Here is a 16,685-nt window from a genome sequence, read left to right on the forward strand (position 1 = left end):
CTGAGTCACCCTGCCACCCACCCAACAGTTGTGACCGCATTTCCTCTCCTGGGGGTGAGCTGTCACGCGCACAGCCCGGTCTTGCTGCTACTCGGCAGTAGCCCCCTCCTGGGTCCAGGCTCACCTCGAGGAACAAAATGGGAGCCCGTCCATGCCAGGCACCCCAGCCGTAGGGGGACATCCCCTTTAGGGTTTTGTTCCTTGGTGTCTTGTCTGTCCCCTACCCCTATCGCCCTTTCCAGCATGCACAGCCCCTCAGGCCCTAGCACAGGGAAGCCACTGGAGGTAACTTTTCAAGAGCAGGAGGCTGTAGGAACCAAGGACCCTGGCTCAAGAACTGTGGGCGCCATTGTGGGGCACTGGAGTGGGGGAGACTAAGGAGCTGTAAGGAGCGGTGCTGAGGCGTGGCAGGCACAGTCCATCCCACCCAGCAACTCCTGGGATAGGGGACAGAGGGTGGGGCTTGGGGACACTGGTGGGTAGGGCCAGTATACCTTAGGCACTTCTCTAGTTACTCACCTGGTCCGTCTATCCAGCCAACTCAGGGATGGGGCTGGGAGGGCACCCTCTGGGTGGGGCTTGGGGGCTGGGGAAGAGGGGGTGAGGGAGATCGAAGCTGCATCTCCTTGGGATGCAGGGCGGCAGCAGGACCCTGTGACCTCGGGATGCAGGGCAGGACCGCAGGGCCTTCTGGGGCTCCAGACAGAGGTGCCAGACTCACACTGACCTGGATTCGGGCCCTGGCTCTGCCATGGATTGCAGGGAGCTTCAATCGAGTCCCTCACTGTGCCTCAGTTTCCCTGCCTGTAAATTGGGCCCTATAACCCCAGCCTCACAGGCTGTGACAATAACAAAAAGCTCTTGGCAACAGCCCCTGAAGTAACCCTCGAGACAAAAATCTCTGCCATTATAAATGTCCAATCTATGAATGCCAAGAATCCCCTTTTTTGTTTGCCTCGACTGATTCTTCTATTAGAAAGAGATTCCTCTGTTAGGGTCACAGGATATGAATATTGGCACTGGCCACTCCTCTCCTCGGGCACAGTCCTTTCTAGATCTCAGATTTCACTGGAGGGGACAGGGGACCAGGTGAGGGAGTGGAGGGACAGTGCGTGTTCCAAGGACATGGGTGTTTTGAAAAAGCACCCTACATAAGACAGGCACTTGGTGACCCAGGGGAACAAACAGCTGGAGGAGGACATGCAGACAGCGCAGGGGGGAGCTGTGGTGACGATTTGTCTCCAGGACGTCGATACAGCCACTCTCAGGATTGGGGGGGGGGCACAGTTCTGTGAAGTCCCTGTGCCCGCTGAGTCGGCGAATCCTGAACCATCGCGCCTGGGCCGGGAGCGGGGGGCACAGGGGCAGGTTCCTGTGAACCTCTGGCCACAGCGTGTTTGTCAACTGATCCACACGTAACCTTGCTTTGCGTGTGGTTCTGTTTACAGGCACCTGATTCAACACATCATTGCTTCACTCACATTGGACTCCTGGCCAACAGCGCACAGGACTCGTGCAGAATGAGGCTTGTCTGACACGCCCTTTTTCTTGAGACCCAGCCCAACTGTCCTGTGTTTCGAAACGCTAGACAGCATTTCAGCACTAAGCGTGGGGGACATTTTAAATAGTGAAACTGTCAACAGAAGGTGTCAAAGTGTGAAAATGTAGCACTGGTTTGAAGTATGAGAACAGCAACGCAGAGGGTGGGCACCACCTTCTGAGGCCTTGGGCGGCTGCACCACGCCTGCCAGTGACTCCCAAGCTCTACAGCTTTGGGGCAGCAAACGCATTTCAGTGAGCAGGCAAGTTTGCAAATACCGGATCTGCAGGTAATGAGGGCAGACTGTAAATGTCCCTGCATTAGGCTGGCCCCAGGCATGCCCAACCTGGACATGAACCCTGGTCTCAGAGCAGGACTCTCCATTGGACACTGGGGGCTGCTGCCTCTGCTGTGGCATTTGAACTTGGACCCACCACACCTTCCACCGTGGTCCAGGCCAGGCAATAGCCGTGGAGGCTGCCTGGCTGCCACCATGGTCAGTTCCTGTCTGAGGCAGAGCGTGTATTTGGTCGGGAAAATGGAGGAGTATATCTGTGGCAGATCCGGGGAGCCTCTGTTCCCCTGAGACCTGGGGGTATCCTGAGAGCCACTCCCCTCCCTGTGTCATGAGTGGGTCACACACTCACAAATCTTTATGAAGCTCCCACTGTGGGGCGGGGGGGATGCTGTGCCAGATGTGGTTCATGCAGAGCCCGGCACACAGTGGGGCTCGGCACACAGTGGGGGCTCTGCACTGCGAGCAGAAGGAGCCAGCTCAGGGTCTCACAGCAGCTCAGGGCTGACCTGGGAAAGGAGGGGGTGCACGTGTGGATGCCGTCCACAGCCCCCCAGGCCGCCACAGGCACTGCAGACTGGCTTGCTGCCGAAGGGGCAAGGGGCGTGGATGGCAGGGTGGGGAGTGGGGGCCACGGCCACTTTCCTTAAACATCTAGACCGAGTCTGACTCTATTCAAGCTCCTTACGTGGATTAACTTAGGCAACACAACAACAGCTCAATGGATTAGGAAGTAGTAGCCTCCCCGTTGTACAGGTGAGGAAACCAAGGCACAGAGTGGAATGTGAACCCTGACAGTCTGACGCAGGGCCCACACCCCTAACCACTGTGCTGTCCTGTCCCACCTCTCAATGCCCACATGTCCAGATGGCCAGGCTGAGCCTTGGTAGCCGCCCTCCCCTGGGGAGAGTGAGGGCAGGCAACGGGACACAATAAAGGTGGCCTCCCTGGCACCATGGTGCCCACCCAGGCCAGCACCAGGCTCTGTCCACTCTGCCTCCTAGATACACCCCAGGGGGCCTGCACGTCGCCATCCCTGCTGCAGGGACCCTGGTCCAGGCCACTGTCGCCGCTCACCTGGACCCCTGCAATGGTCTCCTCTGGTTTCTCCACGTGCCCCCCACTGCCCCAGGCCCTTCACCCAGCCACTTGAATGTAAGCCAGCCCATGTGGCTCCTCACGCAAAAACCCGTACCCTCCACACAAATGTTACACAAATGTTCGCCACGGCTCTGTCTGCAGGGGTGATTGCCAAAGACGGGGAACAGCCCAAATACACCACAGAGGGTGGATGGATAAACACGCCGGGACGCGTCCCCCGAGGGAGGGGCTCTCAACAACAAAGGAACGCCACACTGAGACGCACCATGCGGACGGATCCTCAGCGTGCGCAGTGAAGTGAAGAGAGAGAGGCCCACAAGGCAGCATCCGTGGGGCTTTCTCAAAAGATAGGAATTGGAGGCAAAGAAGAAAGGGGCGCCCCCCAGGCTTGGAGGGGCAGGAGGTCTGACTACAAAAGGGCACCGAGGGTTTCGGAGGGGAAGGAACTGTTCTGTATCTTGACTGTGGGAGTGGTTACACAACTGTCAACATTGCCAACATGTGTAGAAATAGACAAAGGGGTGAATTTCACGCGACAGTAAAGCTCAACTTATTGTGGGTTGTACTGTATCTCCCTAAGGGATAGGTTGAAGGCTCAACTCTCAGGACCTCAGAGGGTGACCTTATTTGGAAACAGGGTCACGGCAGATGTAACTAGTTAAGATGAGGTCAGGCCGAAGGAGGATGGGCCCGAGTCCAATATGACTGGTGTCCTTATAAGAAGAGAAGAAACAAGGAGACAGACACACAGGGAGAAGACGTCCATGTGACAATGGAGGCAGAGACTGGAGTGAGGCAGACGCAAGACAAGGGACCCCAAGGATTTTCTGGGCCCACCAGAAGCTGGGGGGAGGCAAGGAAGGCTTCTACCGAGAATCGCAGAGAGCATGGCCCTGCAGCCAACGTAACTTGGGACTTCTGGCCTCCAGAAGTGGCAGAGAACAAATCTCTGTTGTGTAAGTCTCCCAGTTTATGCTACTTTGTTTCAGCGGCCCACGTGGAAACCAATACATAACTCAATTTTAAAAATGGAAGAACCAAACTGTCTCAATCCTCACAGCCTCAGGCTACACAGCCTGGGCCTCTGCCATCCCTGCTCCCTGTGGAGGCCTGTCACCCCCTCCCTCCCCTCCCCCTGACATCACACAAACTGGGCTAGAGAGTGAAGTTTCAGCCCTGCCTGTTTCTCTCCCAGCCAGGTGCCTTTGTGCAGCGAACAACCTGCACAGCTGCATGCAACAGCCCTCCGAGGCTCGACAGCCTGGAAGGCTTTTTGCAGGAGGTGGATGGGGGGCGTGTGCTTAGCCCCTGAGTGGGGAAAGAGCTCGGCACTTTCCAGAGGCTGAAGGGAGAGGCAGCCAGTGAAGGTGATGCACCTGCCCACCCCATCTCTAGTGCCCCACACAAAGGAGTGCACCAAGGTGTCTGCACAGAGCCTTGGAGAGAGCCTGGGTCCAGCCTTGAAGTGGCTTCAGGGCAAGTCCTCCAGCTCTGAGAGCCACAGACTCATCCGTCAGCAGGCCCTGGATTATGGGGTCTCCAGGGCGTCGCTGAGTTTGACGCCTGATAATGCTAGAGCCAGGGATGGGAAAAGAAGACCCCCGGCTGTCTTTCAAAGCACCTCAAGGGGCACTAGCCCAGCCTCCCAAGACAGACCACCCTGCTCAATCCCTGGCCATACCTGGGGCCTCTCAGATGCAGCTGGAGGTGGCCCCATGCCCAGGGCCGATCCCTGGCTGTGGGAGGGCAGCACAGAGCAGGCCCTCACAAGTTCCAAGGGAGCCTACCCCTGGGAAGGGAAAGTCCAGCTCTGGCCATTTCAGGACAAGCCTTTCCCAAGGCCAGGCAGAGAGATGAGCTGACTAGTCAAGACCCACCAGTGGCCAGTGGTGAGCTCAAACCCAGCGTGGCACCCAGCATATGGTCGATAGAGAGACAACGAATGAATGAATGAATGAATGAACACATGGTGGCAGTCAGCAAGGACATGCTGTTCAGATTGGGTCCTGGCCTTTCCTGCGCTGGTGTGGTAGGAGACCTGACCTCAGATGGAGCACGGGGAGAGGTGACCCAGGGGGAAACTGAGGCTGAGGGAAGAGACATGACGGTTATGCTCAGCAATATTTAGCCCTGTCAAAGCACCAAGTTTGGGAGTCAGAACTGGAACCAGCCCTGGCTGGTGTGCCTCAGTGGATTGAGTGTTGGCCTGGGAACAAAAGGGTCACATGTTCAATTCCCGGTCAGAGCACATGCCTGGGTTGTGGGCCAGGTCCCCAGTGGGGGCCGTGCAAGAGGCAACCACACACACTGATGTTTCTCTCCCTCTCTTTCTCCCTCCCTTCCCCTCTAAAAATAAATGAATAAAATCTTTAAAAAAAAGAACTCAAACCGAAATGACTAGATTGAAGCTTCTAGTGAAATCTAAAGCTCACAAACACCCAACATAAAAGACAATGTATGTAGGCTAGTCCTTGAAGTGAGCGCCTAAGCCAATACAGAGGTGCTTCTCTCCTCTTCTCCCCCTGCCGGCGGGGAGACTGGCGGGTGGCCATGCCAAGCAGCTTTTGTATTTCCGGCATATAATCTGGTGCTGTGTGACAAGGGGTAAAACCTTTATGTGTTAGACAGGGTTCAATCTGTGGCAGAAAATCTAAAATAAGAGGGATAAATAAGGTAGGTATGCATTCCTCTCTCATGTATAAGCCTGAATAGGTAGCCCGGGGCTGGGATGATGTTCCAACATGTCTTGAACCCTACATACCTCCAGCTTTCAAGTTCACCTCAGAGACCAGGACGGCTGCTTTAACTCTAGCTATCACGTCTTCATTCCATACAACAGGAAAGAGGAAGGAAGAGAAACATATGTCCCTTCTCTTTAAGGACAACTCCAAGAAAATTGCACTCCCCACTTATACTTGACTGTCTTGAACTCAATCACATGGAAATTGGGACGTGTTTGGCTAAAATGTACACCCGCCTGAAATTCAGGGCCAGCCAGCGGGCTCTGCTTCACCCTCGAACTGAAATACTCCGGACGGTGATAGATCTCAAGGAAGTAGCCCCACTTCCTCAAGGAAGTCCCCCCTTTCCAAACTGAGGGGACTTGGAAAGAAGCGACACGTTTCTATGCCAACGGCAGCCACGACAAGATCAGAACACGAGGAGACCACCGAAGACGGAGGCAGGTAGCCTATCTCTACAGCACAACATAGAGACATGTGTGTAAGAAATAACACTCAGTGAAAAGAGAGGGACGCAAAGTAATACACCCACAGATCAAAACTGTGCACAAAATGATCAAAATTAAGTAACATGCACTTGGACCAGGTGTAGCCTCAAAGAGATTAATGTGTTCAACGCTTTAAATTTTAGTTTTTGTGAGTCTGTATGTGAACTTCATGAAACATATAATGTTTTTTTTTAAATCAACACACATACATGGGCAACACACGCATCCCATACACACACAGGTAACAGCTCTGCACTGGTCTCACAGCCCGAATGGTTACGACCATCCTCTCATGTAACCATGGCAACGACCTTGTGAGGCAGGGATGGTGGGTCCACTGGGCAGAGGAGGAGGAGGAAGGTGGCCTGGCAGGGGCAGGTGCAATGACTTGCCCAGGGCTGCCCAGCTCTGAGTAGGCGAGCAGGCCCGTGGTCTCATCATCACAGGGAAGACCCAAACTCTTCCACCTGTAGCCCAGTGGGCCCCAGTGCCGATCCCAGACCCATCACACAGAACCCCCCTCCCTGTCCCCAAAGCCAGCTCTTCAGGGCTCCCACACACAACTGGAGCTTCCCCACTTGTCCGCTTTGTGTTTTTCTCCTATCTGGGATTCCTTTCTTTGCATGTGCCTGACTTCAGCTGTTAAAATCCTGCCCATCGTTCAAGACCAAATCTAGAGGCCGCCTCGGCCAGGGAGTCTCCCCTGCTCAGCACCGCTAAGTATAATGGGGCCTCCGCACGGTGTTATATAGTGAGTGCCCTGTGCTCTAATTGTGTGCACGCGCCTCTTATCTTCCCTAATAGATCAACTGGAGAGCGCTGTTACGTTCAAAACATGTTCAGTGGATGGATGGTTGGGTGGTTGGGTGGCTGGGTGGCTGGGTGGCTGGGTGGCTGGGTGGATGGAAGAAAGGGAGGGAGGGAGGGAGAAGGGAACGGAGGGAGGAGTGTAAGGATAGACAGAGGTGCACATATGGATGGATGGGTGAGGATGGACGAGAAAGCCATTAGCTGAGAAAAGAATCTCTGGATCTATTTTAGATGAATGCTCTGTCAAAAATGTCAAGAACTGGCAGAAGCAAGCATAATACATGCTGTCATCAGTTGCCACGGAGAGACAGCCAAGTCCCCACTTTGAAGTGCAACTTCCCTAGAGGAAGCTGCAGCATCAATCTCTGACACTGACTGAGATCAAGGAAGCTGGGGACGTGGAGGTGGGGGAAGGGAGCCCCACCGATTCCTCCACAAGGCTTGCTCCCATGGCCAGGGACTGCCAGACTGTCGGCTTCAGGTGCAAAGCCCTTTATTTCTTTTGTCCCTGAGGGTGGATGAAGCACACTGATTGACCAGGGAACAATTTCACCCGGGGGGGGGGGGAAGCCTGTGCAGGTGGGCTTCCCTGCTGCCTTTGTGGTTCACTCTCCTCCTGGGCTCCCCGTCCACCCTCTGCTCCCTCTGTCCTCAGACCTCAGTGTCTCTGTTCCGTCCCGACACCTTGTACTGAATGTTGGTAGAGAGGCTGGGCTGGTGTCTGGTATTTGAAGTCCCACCTCTTACCTAAGGAATAAAAAACCCTTGGCCTTGATAAAGACCCCAGAGTCAGCAATGAAATGGGCCACCTTCATGGCAGGTGGTGGGGGGAGTGTCCTGCAGGAAGCCCTGGAGGGCAGCCCCTCACACACCTCATCGAAGGTGCCCGCCCTGGCCTCCCTCTCCTGAACTCCAGGATGTGGGTGCAGCAGGTTCCGGGGGGCTCTCCTGCCTGGCCCGAGGATGGAGGATGCAGGGGCCTGGCCCTCTGCCCTCCGGCTGGCGCCGTCACCCTGGAGGATGTGGCCTGAGTGTGCTGCTGCCACTGTGCGCACAGTGGCTACAGGCCTTGAAGCTCCCAACCGCTGCTCACAACCGCTCCCTGCGCTGCTGCTTCTAAAAGGGAACTGGCAGCTCGTGGCGGGCGGGTGTGTTGTTCAAACATGCACTGGTTGGGGCGCCCCAGGAATTACTGGCCAGAGTGGGGTGAGGGGCTTGGCTGCCCGTTTTGAAGCTCCCGACCACCTAAGTGGTTTCAGCCACTGGGGGAGGGGCTCCTCCAAGCTCCACCCCTGTGGAGAGGAGACACCCTTGAGGCTGCACAGGGGCCTTCCTGGCAGGCAAGGAGAACCGGGGGCAGAGGCCACGAAGGCGGCTTCCAGATTCTTCTATCAAAGGCCTGAGGCTGACAGCCACACAGGTATGGAGTCAGTAGGGTCCTCCCCACTAGTCTGTGAATACCCAGGGGGAGGAAAGGGCTCCTCTGTGTCCACCTGCTTCTTTCTTCTCCTTCAAGGCAGGAGGGAAGGGACTGGTTTTAAGTGTGTGACATGTGTGATGTGTGTGACGTGTGTGTGTGTGTGTGGAGGGGGGGACAGCGGAAGTGCACAGCGTCACTGGCTGCCCCCACCGGCACAGGAATAGCTGGCTACCTTGGGGCAGCACTGGGGGTGCTCTGGGAAGACCCTGGCTTGCCCTGCCTGGCAGGGAGCCCCTTCCCTCCCGGGCAGGGCCCTCCCTCCGAACTTTGTCCCTCGAAAGTCCCGACAGCCCTGGAGCCAGGTCCCACGATACGAGGCTGCCTGGTATCTCCTCCATTCCCCACAGCTCCTGCACTCAACGGCCAGAGAAGGGGTCCCCTGCAGATCTGGTCACTCAGACCCCACTTTTCTACTTGCCCCCAGTCAGCCCGTTCTACCAGGAAGGCGGAGCCTCTCCCCAAAGTGGGGTCCCCAAACCAATGCACTGGTTTTCAAAACTAGCTTCTCAAAATACACCCTCAGGGTTGAAAAAAACCATTTCCTTCCAGGCGCTGGTCAGGGTGATGTGGCAGACGTTTGCTTTCTGGGTCTTTGCTGCTTATGAAGTATGCCTGCATGTTCTAGACTGTTCCACAGGCTGAAGGAAGAAGGCAGACTCATCTCCAAGTGTCGCTCCAAGCTCTTGAACTCCTACTGCCCTGGGGTACCAGTCTGCTGGCCAGTGATTCTGGGAATCACTGATGTCAGGCCAAGCAGGGACCTGAGACATCACTGAGTCCATTTGAACAGGGACATTGAGGCCCACAGAGGATTGGACTTGCTTCCCAGGGTCCAATCGCAAATCACCAGAAGGGATCCTACAGATATCTTCTGGTCCCTGATGTCCTACAGCACGTAAGTCCCCAGACATCTTCGAAGTCAGCACCAGACAACACCATCAGGCTGAGACTCTTGCTGCCAGCAGGCGGCGGGACAGGGTGCGGCAGGGAAGGGGACACAGAATGCACACATCTGCTGCGGTGGCCAGAGCAGCGTTTCTCAGGCTTTCCTTCAGCAACCTTTCATTTTGCTAAAACGTGAAAAACTGACAGCTGCCATCAACTTGGCCAGTCATTTCATAAAAGGAAGGAGGCGTAATATGGCAAAAGACCTAATCTCAGAATGAAGAACAGTTCTGCCTAGAAAAGATAGTTTGGTGACCTTGGCTGGTGTGCGCGCGTGTGCGCGCGCACACACACACACACACACACACACACACAATGGCAGCCTTGTTTTCCTGTGTGCTCAGTGGACCACAGACCTGCACTTGGGACCCACCGACCCAGCCAGGGTTCCCCCAGAACCTGTGCACCAGCTAACTGCATGCTTCCGTCCGACGATGTAGGATCTATCTGAGAGCGAGCTTCACCTTTCCCAGCCTCTCTCCCAGAGAAGGAGGGGAGCTTGGCTGCCTGAGGGGGGTGAGGGGAACGTTGCTGGGAGTGGGGTCTTCATGGGGTCTCCACTCAATGCCCTCCTTGTCCAGACTGGGGGAGGGGTGTGGTGGCCTCAGGGGGATCAGCACCTGCTGCTGAAGGGGGGTTCGGCTCCTCACCACCCAGCCCTGGGCTGCCCACTCCTGGCCTCACCCTGAGGTTTGGGCCTCCTTGCAAATCACTCCAAAAGTCCAGCTGCGTCAGGACATGAAAGGGAAGGCTAAGAGGTGGTTTTTAAAACATTTTAAAAAATATTTTATTTCTTTATTTTTAGAGAGAGGGGAAGGGAAGGAGAAAGAGAGGGAGAGAAACATCAGTGTGTGGTTGGCTCTCACATGGCACCCTTTGGGGATCTGGCCCGCAACCCAGGCATGTGCCCTGACTGGGAATCAAACCACGACCCTTTGGTTCACAGCCGGTGCTCAATCCACTGACCTACACCAGCGAGGGCTAAGAGGCAATTTTTAAAATGTCATTTTAACCTATGAAAGGGTGGGCTGCAAGTGCACATGCTCAGTGACCCCTGCACAAAATTTGCCACCTGGTCCTTGGGCTGTCATTGCCTCACCAGAGTCCTCCTCAACTCTGTCTCTCCTGCCACACTGCCAATTCATCAGCACNTGGGGAACTGGCCCGCAACCCAGGCATGTGCCCTGACTGGGAATCAAACCACGACCCTTTGGTTCGCAGCCGGTGCTCAATCCACTGACCTACACCAGCGAGGGCTAAGAGGCAATTTTTAAAATGTCATTTTAACCTATGAAAGGGTGGGCTGCAAGTGCACATGCTCAGTGACCCCTGCACAAAATTTGCCACCTGGTCCTTGGGCTGTCATTGCCTCACCAGAGTCCTCCTCAACTCTGTCTCTCCTGCCACACTGCCAATTCATCAGCACATCCTGTGCTCTGGACTCTCGTCTCCTAACTCTCGATCCGTCCCTGTCACCACCCTGTGTTGTGGCCACCACACTGCAGCGGGGACCTCCCCGTGTCTGCAGTCTGTCTTCAGTACAGCCCCAAACCCAATCAGCTCACCCTTCTGTGCAATGCAACTCCCCCCAAAGTGGCCCTTGTCTTGGTCCTCCCCCACCTGACCAGCCTTCATCTCCCACACTCCACTCCAGCCCCTGACCTCACAGTCCCCAACAGGCCAGCCACCTGCCCCCGGGTCATCTCACTCTCCCCACCTCCTTCAGGCCTCTGATAAATGCCACCTCCTTGGAGTGAACTTCGTGCCCACCTGCTTCGGAACAACCCCTCTGGGTTCCCCACCAATGTCAGCCACAAGGGGCCAGGGTCTTGGTTAAATGTGGATCCCTACCCCCACCTAATGCAGCCGCTATCTGTTGAATGAACCTCAAATGAATCAGCAGAACCCTGACCGGAGGGGGAGAAAGAGTCTGGGGCAGCCTGTCAGCATTTCCTTTGTCTTCAGGTTGCCTAGACCCCCACCTACACTCCTATTCCAGGGGCCAACACCCAAACAACACCATCCTAGTCCCCAAGGCGTGGGCAGCCTTCCCCCCCCCCGGCCTTCCCTGCTTGCCCGAGTCTTNCCCCCCCGCTGTCTGAATGCCATTTCCCACCGCTGAGGACCAGGGACTTTGGGAAGGCAGGTGGAAGCTGAGCTCAGCTGAGGCCTGAGGACCCAGCCAGGTGTTGGGGTGGTGTGGGGGTGAGGGGTCATAGATGATTGCTCCTCATTCTGGGGTCCTGACAACTCCTCTCTGCTACTTGAGAGTCAAGAAGGGCGGGCTCTCGAAGGGAGAACAGGGTTTTAAAGGGTGGAAGTTAGAAGGAGGTAAAATGCAACTCAAGTTCAGCGATTCCTTTCCTAGGTTACCCTCCTGTAGGAAGGGCTGCCACAGTCCTGGCAGGCTCCCGTCACTGGAGGTAAGCAAGGACCTTGCAGGAATGTTGTCAAAGGGATTCATGCCTGTAACTGGTGCCAGGTTAACTGAGATACGATCCAGGGACCCTTCCAACCGCAAAGGTCCTTAAACGAAACAGCGTTGTCAGCAACAAACCAATATTCATCTAACACCTAGGATGCGCCAGGTACTAAGTGCTAAGAACGCCTGAGCTGGTGTATTAACCTTAGCTCGTCTGGTCCTTATAACCTTCCTAAGAGTAGGTGTATCAGCCCCAATTATCAGCCCCAATTTACAGATGAGGTGAAGGCCAGGTCTCTTGGTCAAGGTTAAACAGAGGGGTTTCATTCAACAAATGGTAACGGTAGTAATAACAATAACTATTAAGAATTTATCTGAAGGCCAAGGTGCAAACTCTTTCTGTGCATCATCTCATTTAATTCTCAAAACAACTGTAAAGGGTACTTACTATTACTCGTCCTCATTTTATAGATCGGTAAACTGAGGCACAGAGAGATTAAATGACTGGGCCAGTAATGAACAAAGAGGAAGTGGGTCAAGCTAAGTCACCCCTGGGGAGAAAATGGGAAGTGGGAGAGGTCAGGACTCTGGCCCCTCATCTTCCTTTCCTCCTGAGGAAACTCCTTGCCAGCTCTACCTAGAAATACTGGGTGTGTCAGATACCTGCCCTGGGGGCCCCTTCCCCAAGGAATCCCCAGTTCCTCCCATGGGGTGGCGTTTGTCTTTCTAGAAGTCACTTCCAAGGGAAAGCATGCAGGCAGAATTTTGTACCTGGGGCAGGAATCGGTGGGGCGGGGGAGGGGGCTGTTGGGACAAGGAGGGAGGCAATGAGAGCTGGATGTATTAAGGGCCCCTCCAAGGCACCCCACCCACCAGAGTGGGGGCCAGTCACCTCCAGCTGCCCCCTCCCCCACAATTTGGCACTGACTATGATACACCCAGCCCCCCTGTTTTACACAGCCTACAACCCAGGGCCTGGGAGCTGAGGCCACCCAGCTAGGCCAGGCAGCGGCTGGGGGTCCTTCACAGTAGGCCCAGCTCTTTAAAACCAAAATGCTGGGAATGGCACTCCTAGAGTTGCCCATCAACTCTGGCACCCATAAAGGTCCTAGAGTTTTCCCCAAGAATCTGCCAGCGAACTGGAGCCTCCTCAGCCCCCTGAAGCTTTCCCCCCACACTCGCTGGGCTAAGTGAGGCTGCAGAACCTTTTCCGCGGAGCGTGCCCAGAACCATGTTCCAAAGCCTGAGGTTGTCAGGTTGTGAAACTAGACGCAAGAGACTCAGTTCCCAAACAGGTTCGGCTTCCCGCACTCCAATCTGAGCCTATTCCACAGAGATGCCGAAGGCCGCGCTCAGCCCGCGGGCGCCCTGGTCCCTCCCCAAGAACCAGGCTTGGCAAAGGCCGGTCCGAAGGTCAACGTCCCCGGACCCGCCAGGGGAGCGGAGGAGTAGGGGGCTCCCGATGGGTCCTCGGTCTAGGTGGGCTGGTTATTGTTGGGCCACAGGCGCCCATAGTTAGAGGACCCGGGCCCTCCACCCCATGTCCCGCTGGGCTCCAGCGACTGTGGACGCCCGGGGAGGCAGGCGCAGCAGCGGGTGAGGGAAACCGGCAGGGCCGGGGCGGCCCGTGTTTGCATTCAAAGTTCAGGCCGGACAGGAGTCCGGGGACGGGCCACGTCCACACAGCCCCTCCACCCCCGTTCTGACAGGTAGGGATGCCCTTCTTGCCCCCGTGCGCCAAGCTACTGAAGGTGTCGGCTGGTTTTCCAGGGAGCCACGTCTGGGCTTGGAAGTTGAGCCAGGTCTCCGAGTCCTTCAGAGTCAGAGAGACGCCCCCTTCCGTGCAGAACCGAGGGTCGGGCCTTGGCCGTCGCCAGGGGTTCGGTCTCAGCGCAATACCCCGAGGTCCCGCGGCAGAGGCTCCTCCGGGCGCTCGGAGCTCCGGGCACGCTCGGGGGCGGGTGTGTGGGGTGGGGTGAGCGGGACGCCGCGGAGCGGGAGCCGGGGGACACCCGGGGAGGAGGGGGCTCCGGCCTCGGACTTACCCCGCGGGGTCCTCTCGCGCGGGCGCCCCCGCCCGTCGGATCATGCCGCCGGCCGCTCGCAGACGGTGGACGGAGGGGCTCAGGCAAGGCGCGGCGCGGGCCGCGGTGGCCCGGGCGCCCGCATGCGGCGAGCGCTGGCCCTTGGGAAGGGCCGGGCGGGCGGGCGCCGCCGCGCGCCGAGGGGGAAGCCGCTGCGCTCTGGGGCGCCCGCTCCCTTCCACTTCCTGTATCGGAGCGTTCGGGGCTTTCAGGAAGAGGCTGGCCTTGGTGGTCAAGGGTGTTTTTTTTTTTTTTTTTTTCCCGTAAAAAGCCTTTCGGCGGCTCGCGGCCCAGAGCCCTGTTGGGGCACACAGAAACCGGCGGCCGCGCCCCCGGGGCCGGGCCTGGCGGCGGGCGGTGCCAGGCGGAGGTGCCCGTGCGGGCGCCCAACTGCGAGCGCTGCCTCGGCGGCCCGGCTGGGGCTGCGGCTGCGGCCCGGTGGCTGCCGGAGAGTTCGGGGGAAACTCAGGGGAACGTCTCCAACTTGGCGAGGAGTCGCGTGTTGAGGAAGGCGCTGCCTGCTCCTGCCGGCTGGGGCTTCGAACCCGCAGGTGGGGAGGCCAGGAGCGCAGTGTAGGGCACTCACATGCGACAGGGAGTTACGGCCTTGCCTCCCGCCCTCAGGACCCCCCCCCCCCCCCCACCCGCCCCGGGGNTCCCCCCCCCCCCCCCCCCCCGCCAAATCGCTCACGGGCATTCCCAGACCAGAAGCAGAGTACCTCCCCTCATCTCTGACAGGTAGCCGCACGGCCTCCTCTTGGATGCCTCCACTGACGATGAACTCACTATCTTACAAGGCAGCCTGTATACCCGCTAAGCCAGGAACCTAACTCATCTGTGCTGTTACCACACCTAGATGGGAGCAGAGGGAGAAAGCCAGTCAGCAACTCCCCTAAGAGGAGAGGCCTCTGTTCGAGGTGCCTGGTCACTCAGAAATGTCTCCTGAGCAGGGGCTGCCCTCAGAGCATTTCACAGTGACCGGGCACTACCGGACACTATGAAGTCACCTCACTCTAACGGAAGGTTTCCCAGCCTTGTCACTATTGACGTTTGGGACCAGGTGGAGCTTTGCTGTCAGAGCTGTCCTGTGCATTGTAGCGCATGTAGCAGCGTTCATGGCTCTGCCCGCTAGACATGAGTAGCGTTACTGTCTCCTTATAATACCCCCAAATTTCTCCCAACGTTTTAAGTGTCCCTAGGGGTCAAAACCGCCCTAGTTGAGGCCCACTGGTCAACACCTTCGTTTGTACAGATCAGGTAGCTGAGACTTACATAGAGGAGGTGACTCGGCTGAGGCCACACAGGAGGCTGAGGTGCAGACCAGACGGAAGCCCGTGGCTCTGGGAAAAGCCTCAGAGGCCCTCGCCTCTGCTGTTTCCCCCGCACATGCCCCCACCCTCCTGCCTTTCCCGGCCTCCCCACCAACTCAGCCTGGCGGGAGTTAGAAATGCAGCGCAAGCGCAGCTTCCTGGAAGGAATGCAAAACAGTGCTGCTGCTTTGGGAAACAGCCAGGCAGGACCTCAAAAGGTGAAACGTATGACCCAGCAATTCTGCTCCTAGGTAGCTACCCAAAAGACATGAAAATATGCGTTCACCCCCCAAATGTGTCTTGAGTGTCCATAGCAACATGATCGATAACAGCCCGAAGCGGAAACAAGCCACATGTCTATCAGTTAATGAACTCACAAACAAAGGAGGTACACCATACAGTGGAATATTATGAGGTCGTAAAAAGGGGTGACACGTGAATTCGTGCTACAGCTTGGATGAACCTGGAACACCTTCTGCTAAGTGGGAGAGGCCAGGCACAGTGGACCACATGTTGTAGGGTCCTGTTTCTATGAAATGTTCAGAACAGGCAAGTCCATCCAGACAGCCCACTGGTGGTTGCCAGAGGCTGGGCAGAGAGGGGAGGGCGGGGAATGGCTGCTAATGGTTACATGGTTTCTTGGTGGGGAGGAGAAAATATTCTCATGTTGATTGTGGTGACGGTTGCATAACTTCATGGCTGTCCTAAAGACATCGAATTGTACACTTTCGGTGGGTGAATTGTATGTTATGTGAATTATATCTCAAGCTATTATTTAAAGAAATACAGCCTCCAAGAGGCCACCCTGGCTGGTCCAGCCATCCCACTTCCACCTCTGCTAAGATTTCTGAAGACGCTCCTTAAGTTCATAACCAGGGCCCATTGACCTTCCCCTCCTCCGGAGGCTGGCCTGTCTTCTCCCTGGGTGGGAACCGTCTTTCCCGCAGGTCCCTGGAGGGGACTGTAGCTCCCTGTTTGAACACACAGGCTTCGACAGCAAACTTGTGTTCAAATTTAACCCCAGGGCCTTCTGGCTAGGTGGCCTCGGACAAGCCACTTCTTAGTGCTGCAGCTCGCTCATCCATCAAAGTGATAAGTACAAGGGGGGTGGCAAGAAAGCACCTACTCGCCAACATTATTAGTCCTTTGCTGTTGCTAAAACAGGCCCCTATGCCACTCCCCAGCCTCCCTAGGCCCCAGAGACCAGCTCTCTCCAACGATGGTCTCCAGAACAGTTCCTTCAGGCCCTTCCTGGCTGATGTGAGCTGGGAGTGACCCCACCTTTCCATATCTCCCCCAAGTAGGGATTTCCTTTAGCTCCCTGGGCCACTGCTGAGAAACTGAGGACAAGCCCCACAAGGCCTGGCTTCCACGGGACCAGCCCCAAAGCTTCTCTCATCTTGCCCCCCGGAGGACTGCACAGGCTCACTGCTTACCTGCTCCGGGAAGATGGGGTTTCCTCAGTGAGG

The 16,685-nt window shown here is 56.5% G+C and overlaps 1 protein-coding gene across 1 annotated transcript in view; it reads right to left on the reverse strand.

The window, feature by feature from the left end:
• RIN3 (Ras and Rab interactor 3) overlaps nt 1-14,477 on the reverse strand; it is a 103,255-nt gene extending 88,778 nt beyond the window's left edge. The window contains exon 1 of the mRNA XM_037031718.1: nt 13,868-14,477. Coding sequence (XP_036887613.1) covers nt 13,868-13,911 — 44 coding nt within the window. The 5' untranslated portion in view covers nt 13,912-14,477. The remainder of the gene's footprint in view (nt 1-13,867) is intronic.
• Between the last annotated feature and the right edge of the window lie 2,208 nt (nt 14,478-16,685).

Source organism: Sturnira hondurensis, unplaced genomic scaffold, assembly GCF_014824575.4.
Source record: "Sturnira hondurensis isolate 20B ecotype Veracruz unplaced genomic scaffold, ASM1482457v3 Scaffold0021143, whole genome shotgun sequence".
In the NCBI taxonomy this organism is placed as follows: Eukaryota; Metazoa; Chordata; class Mammalia; order Chiroptera; family Phyllostomidae; genus Sturnira; species Sturnira hondurensis.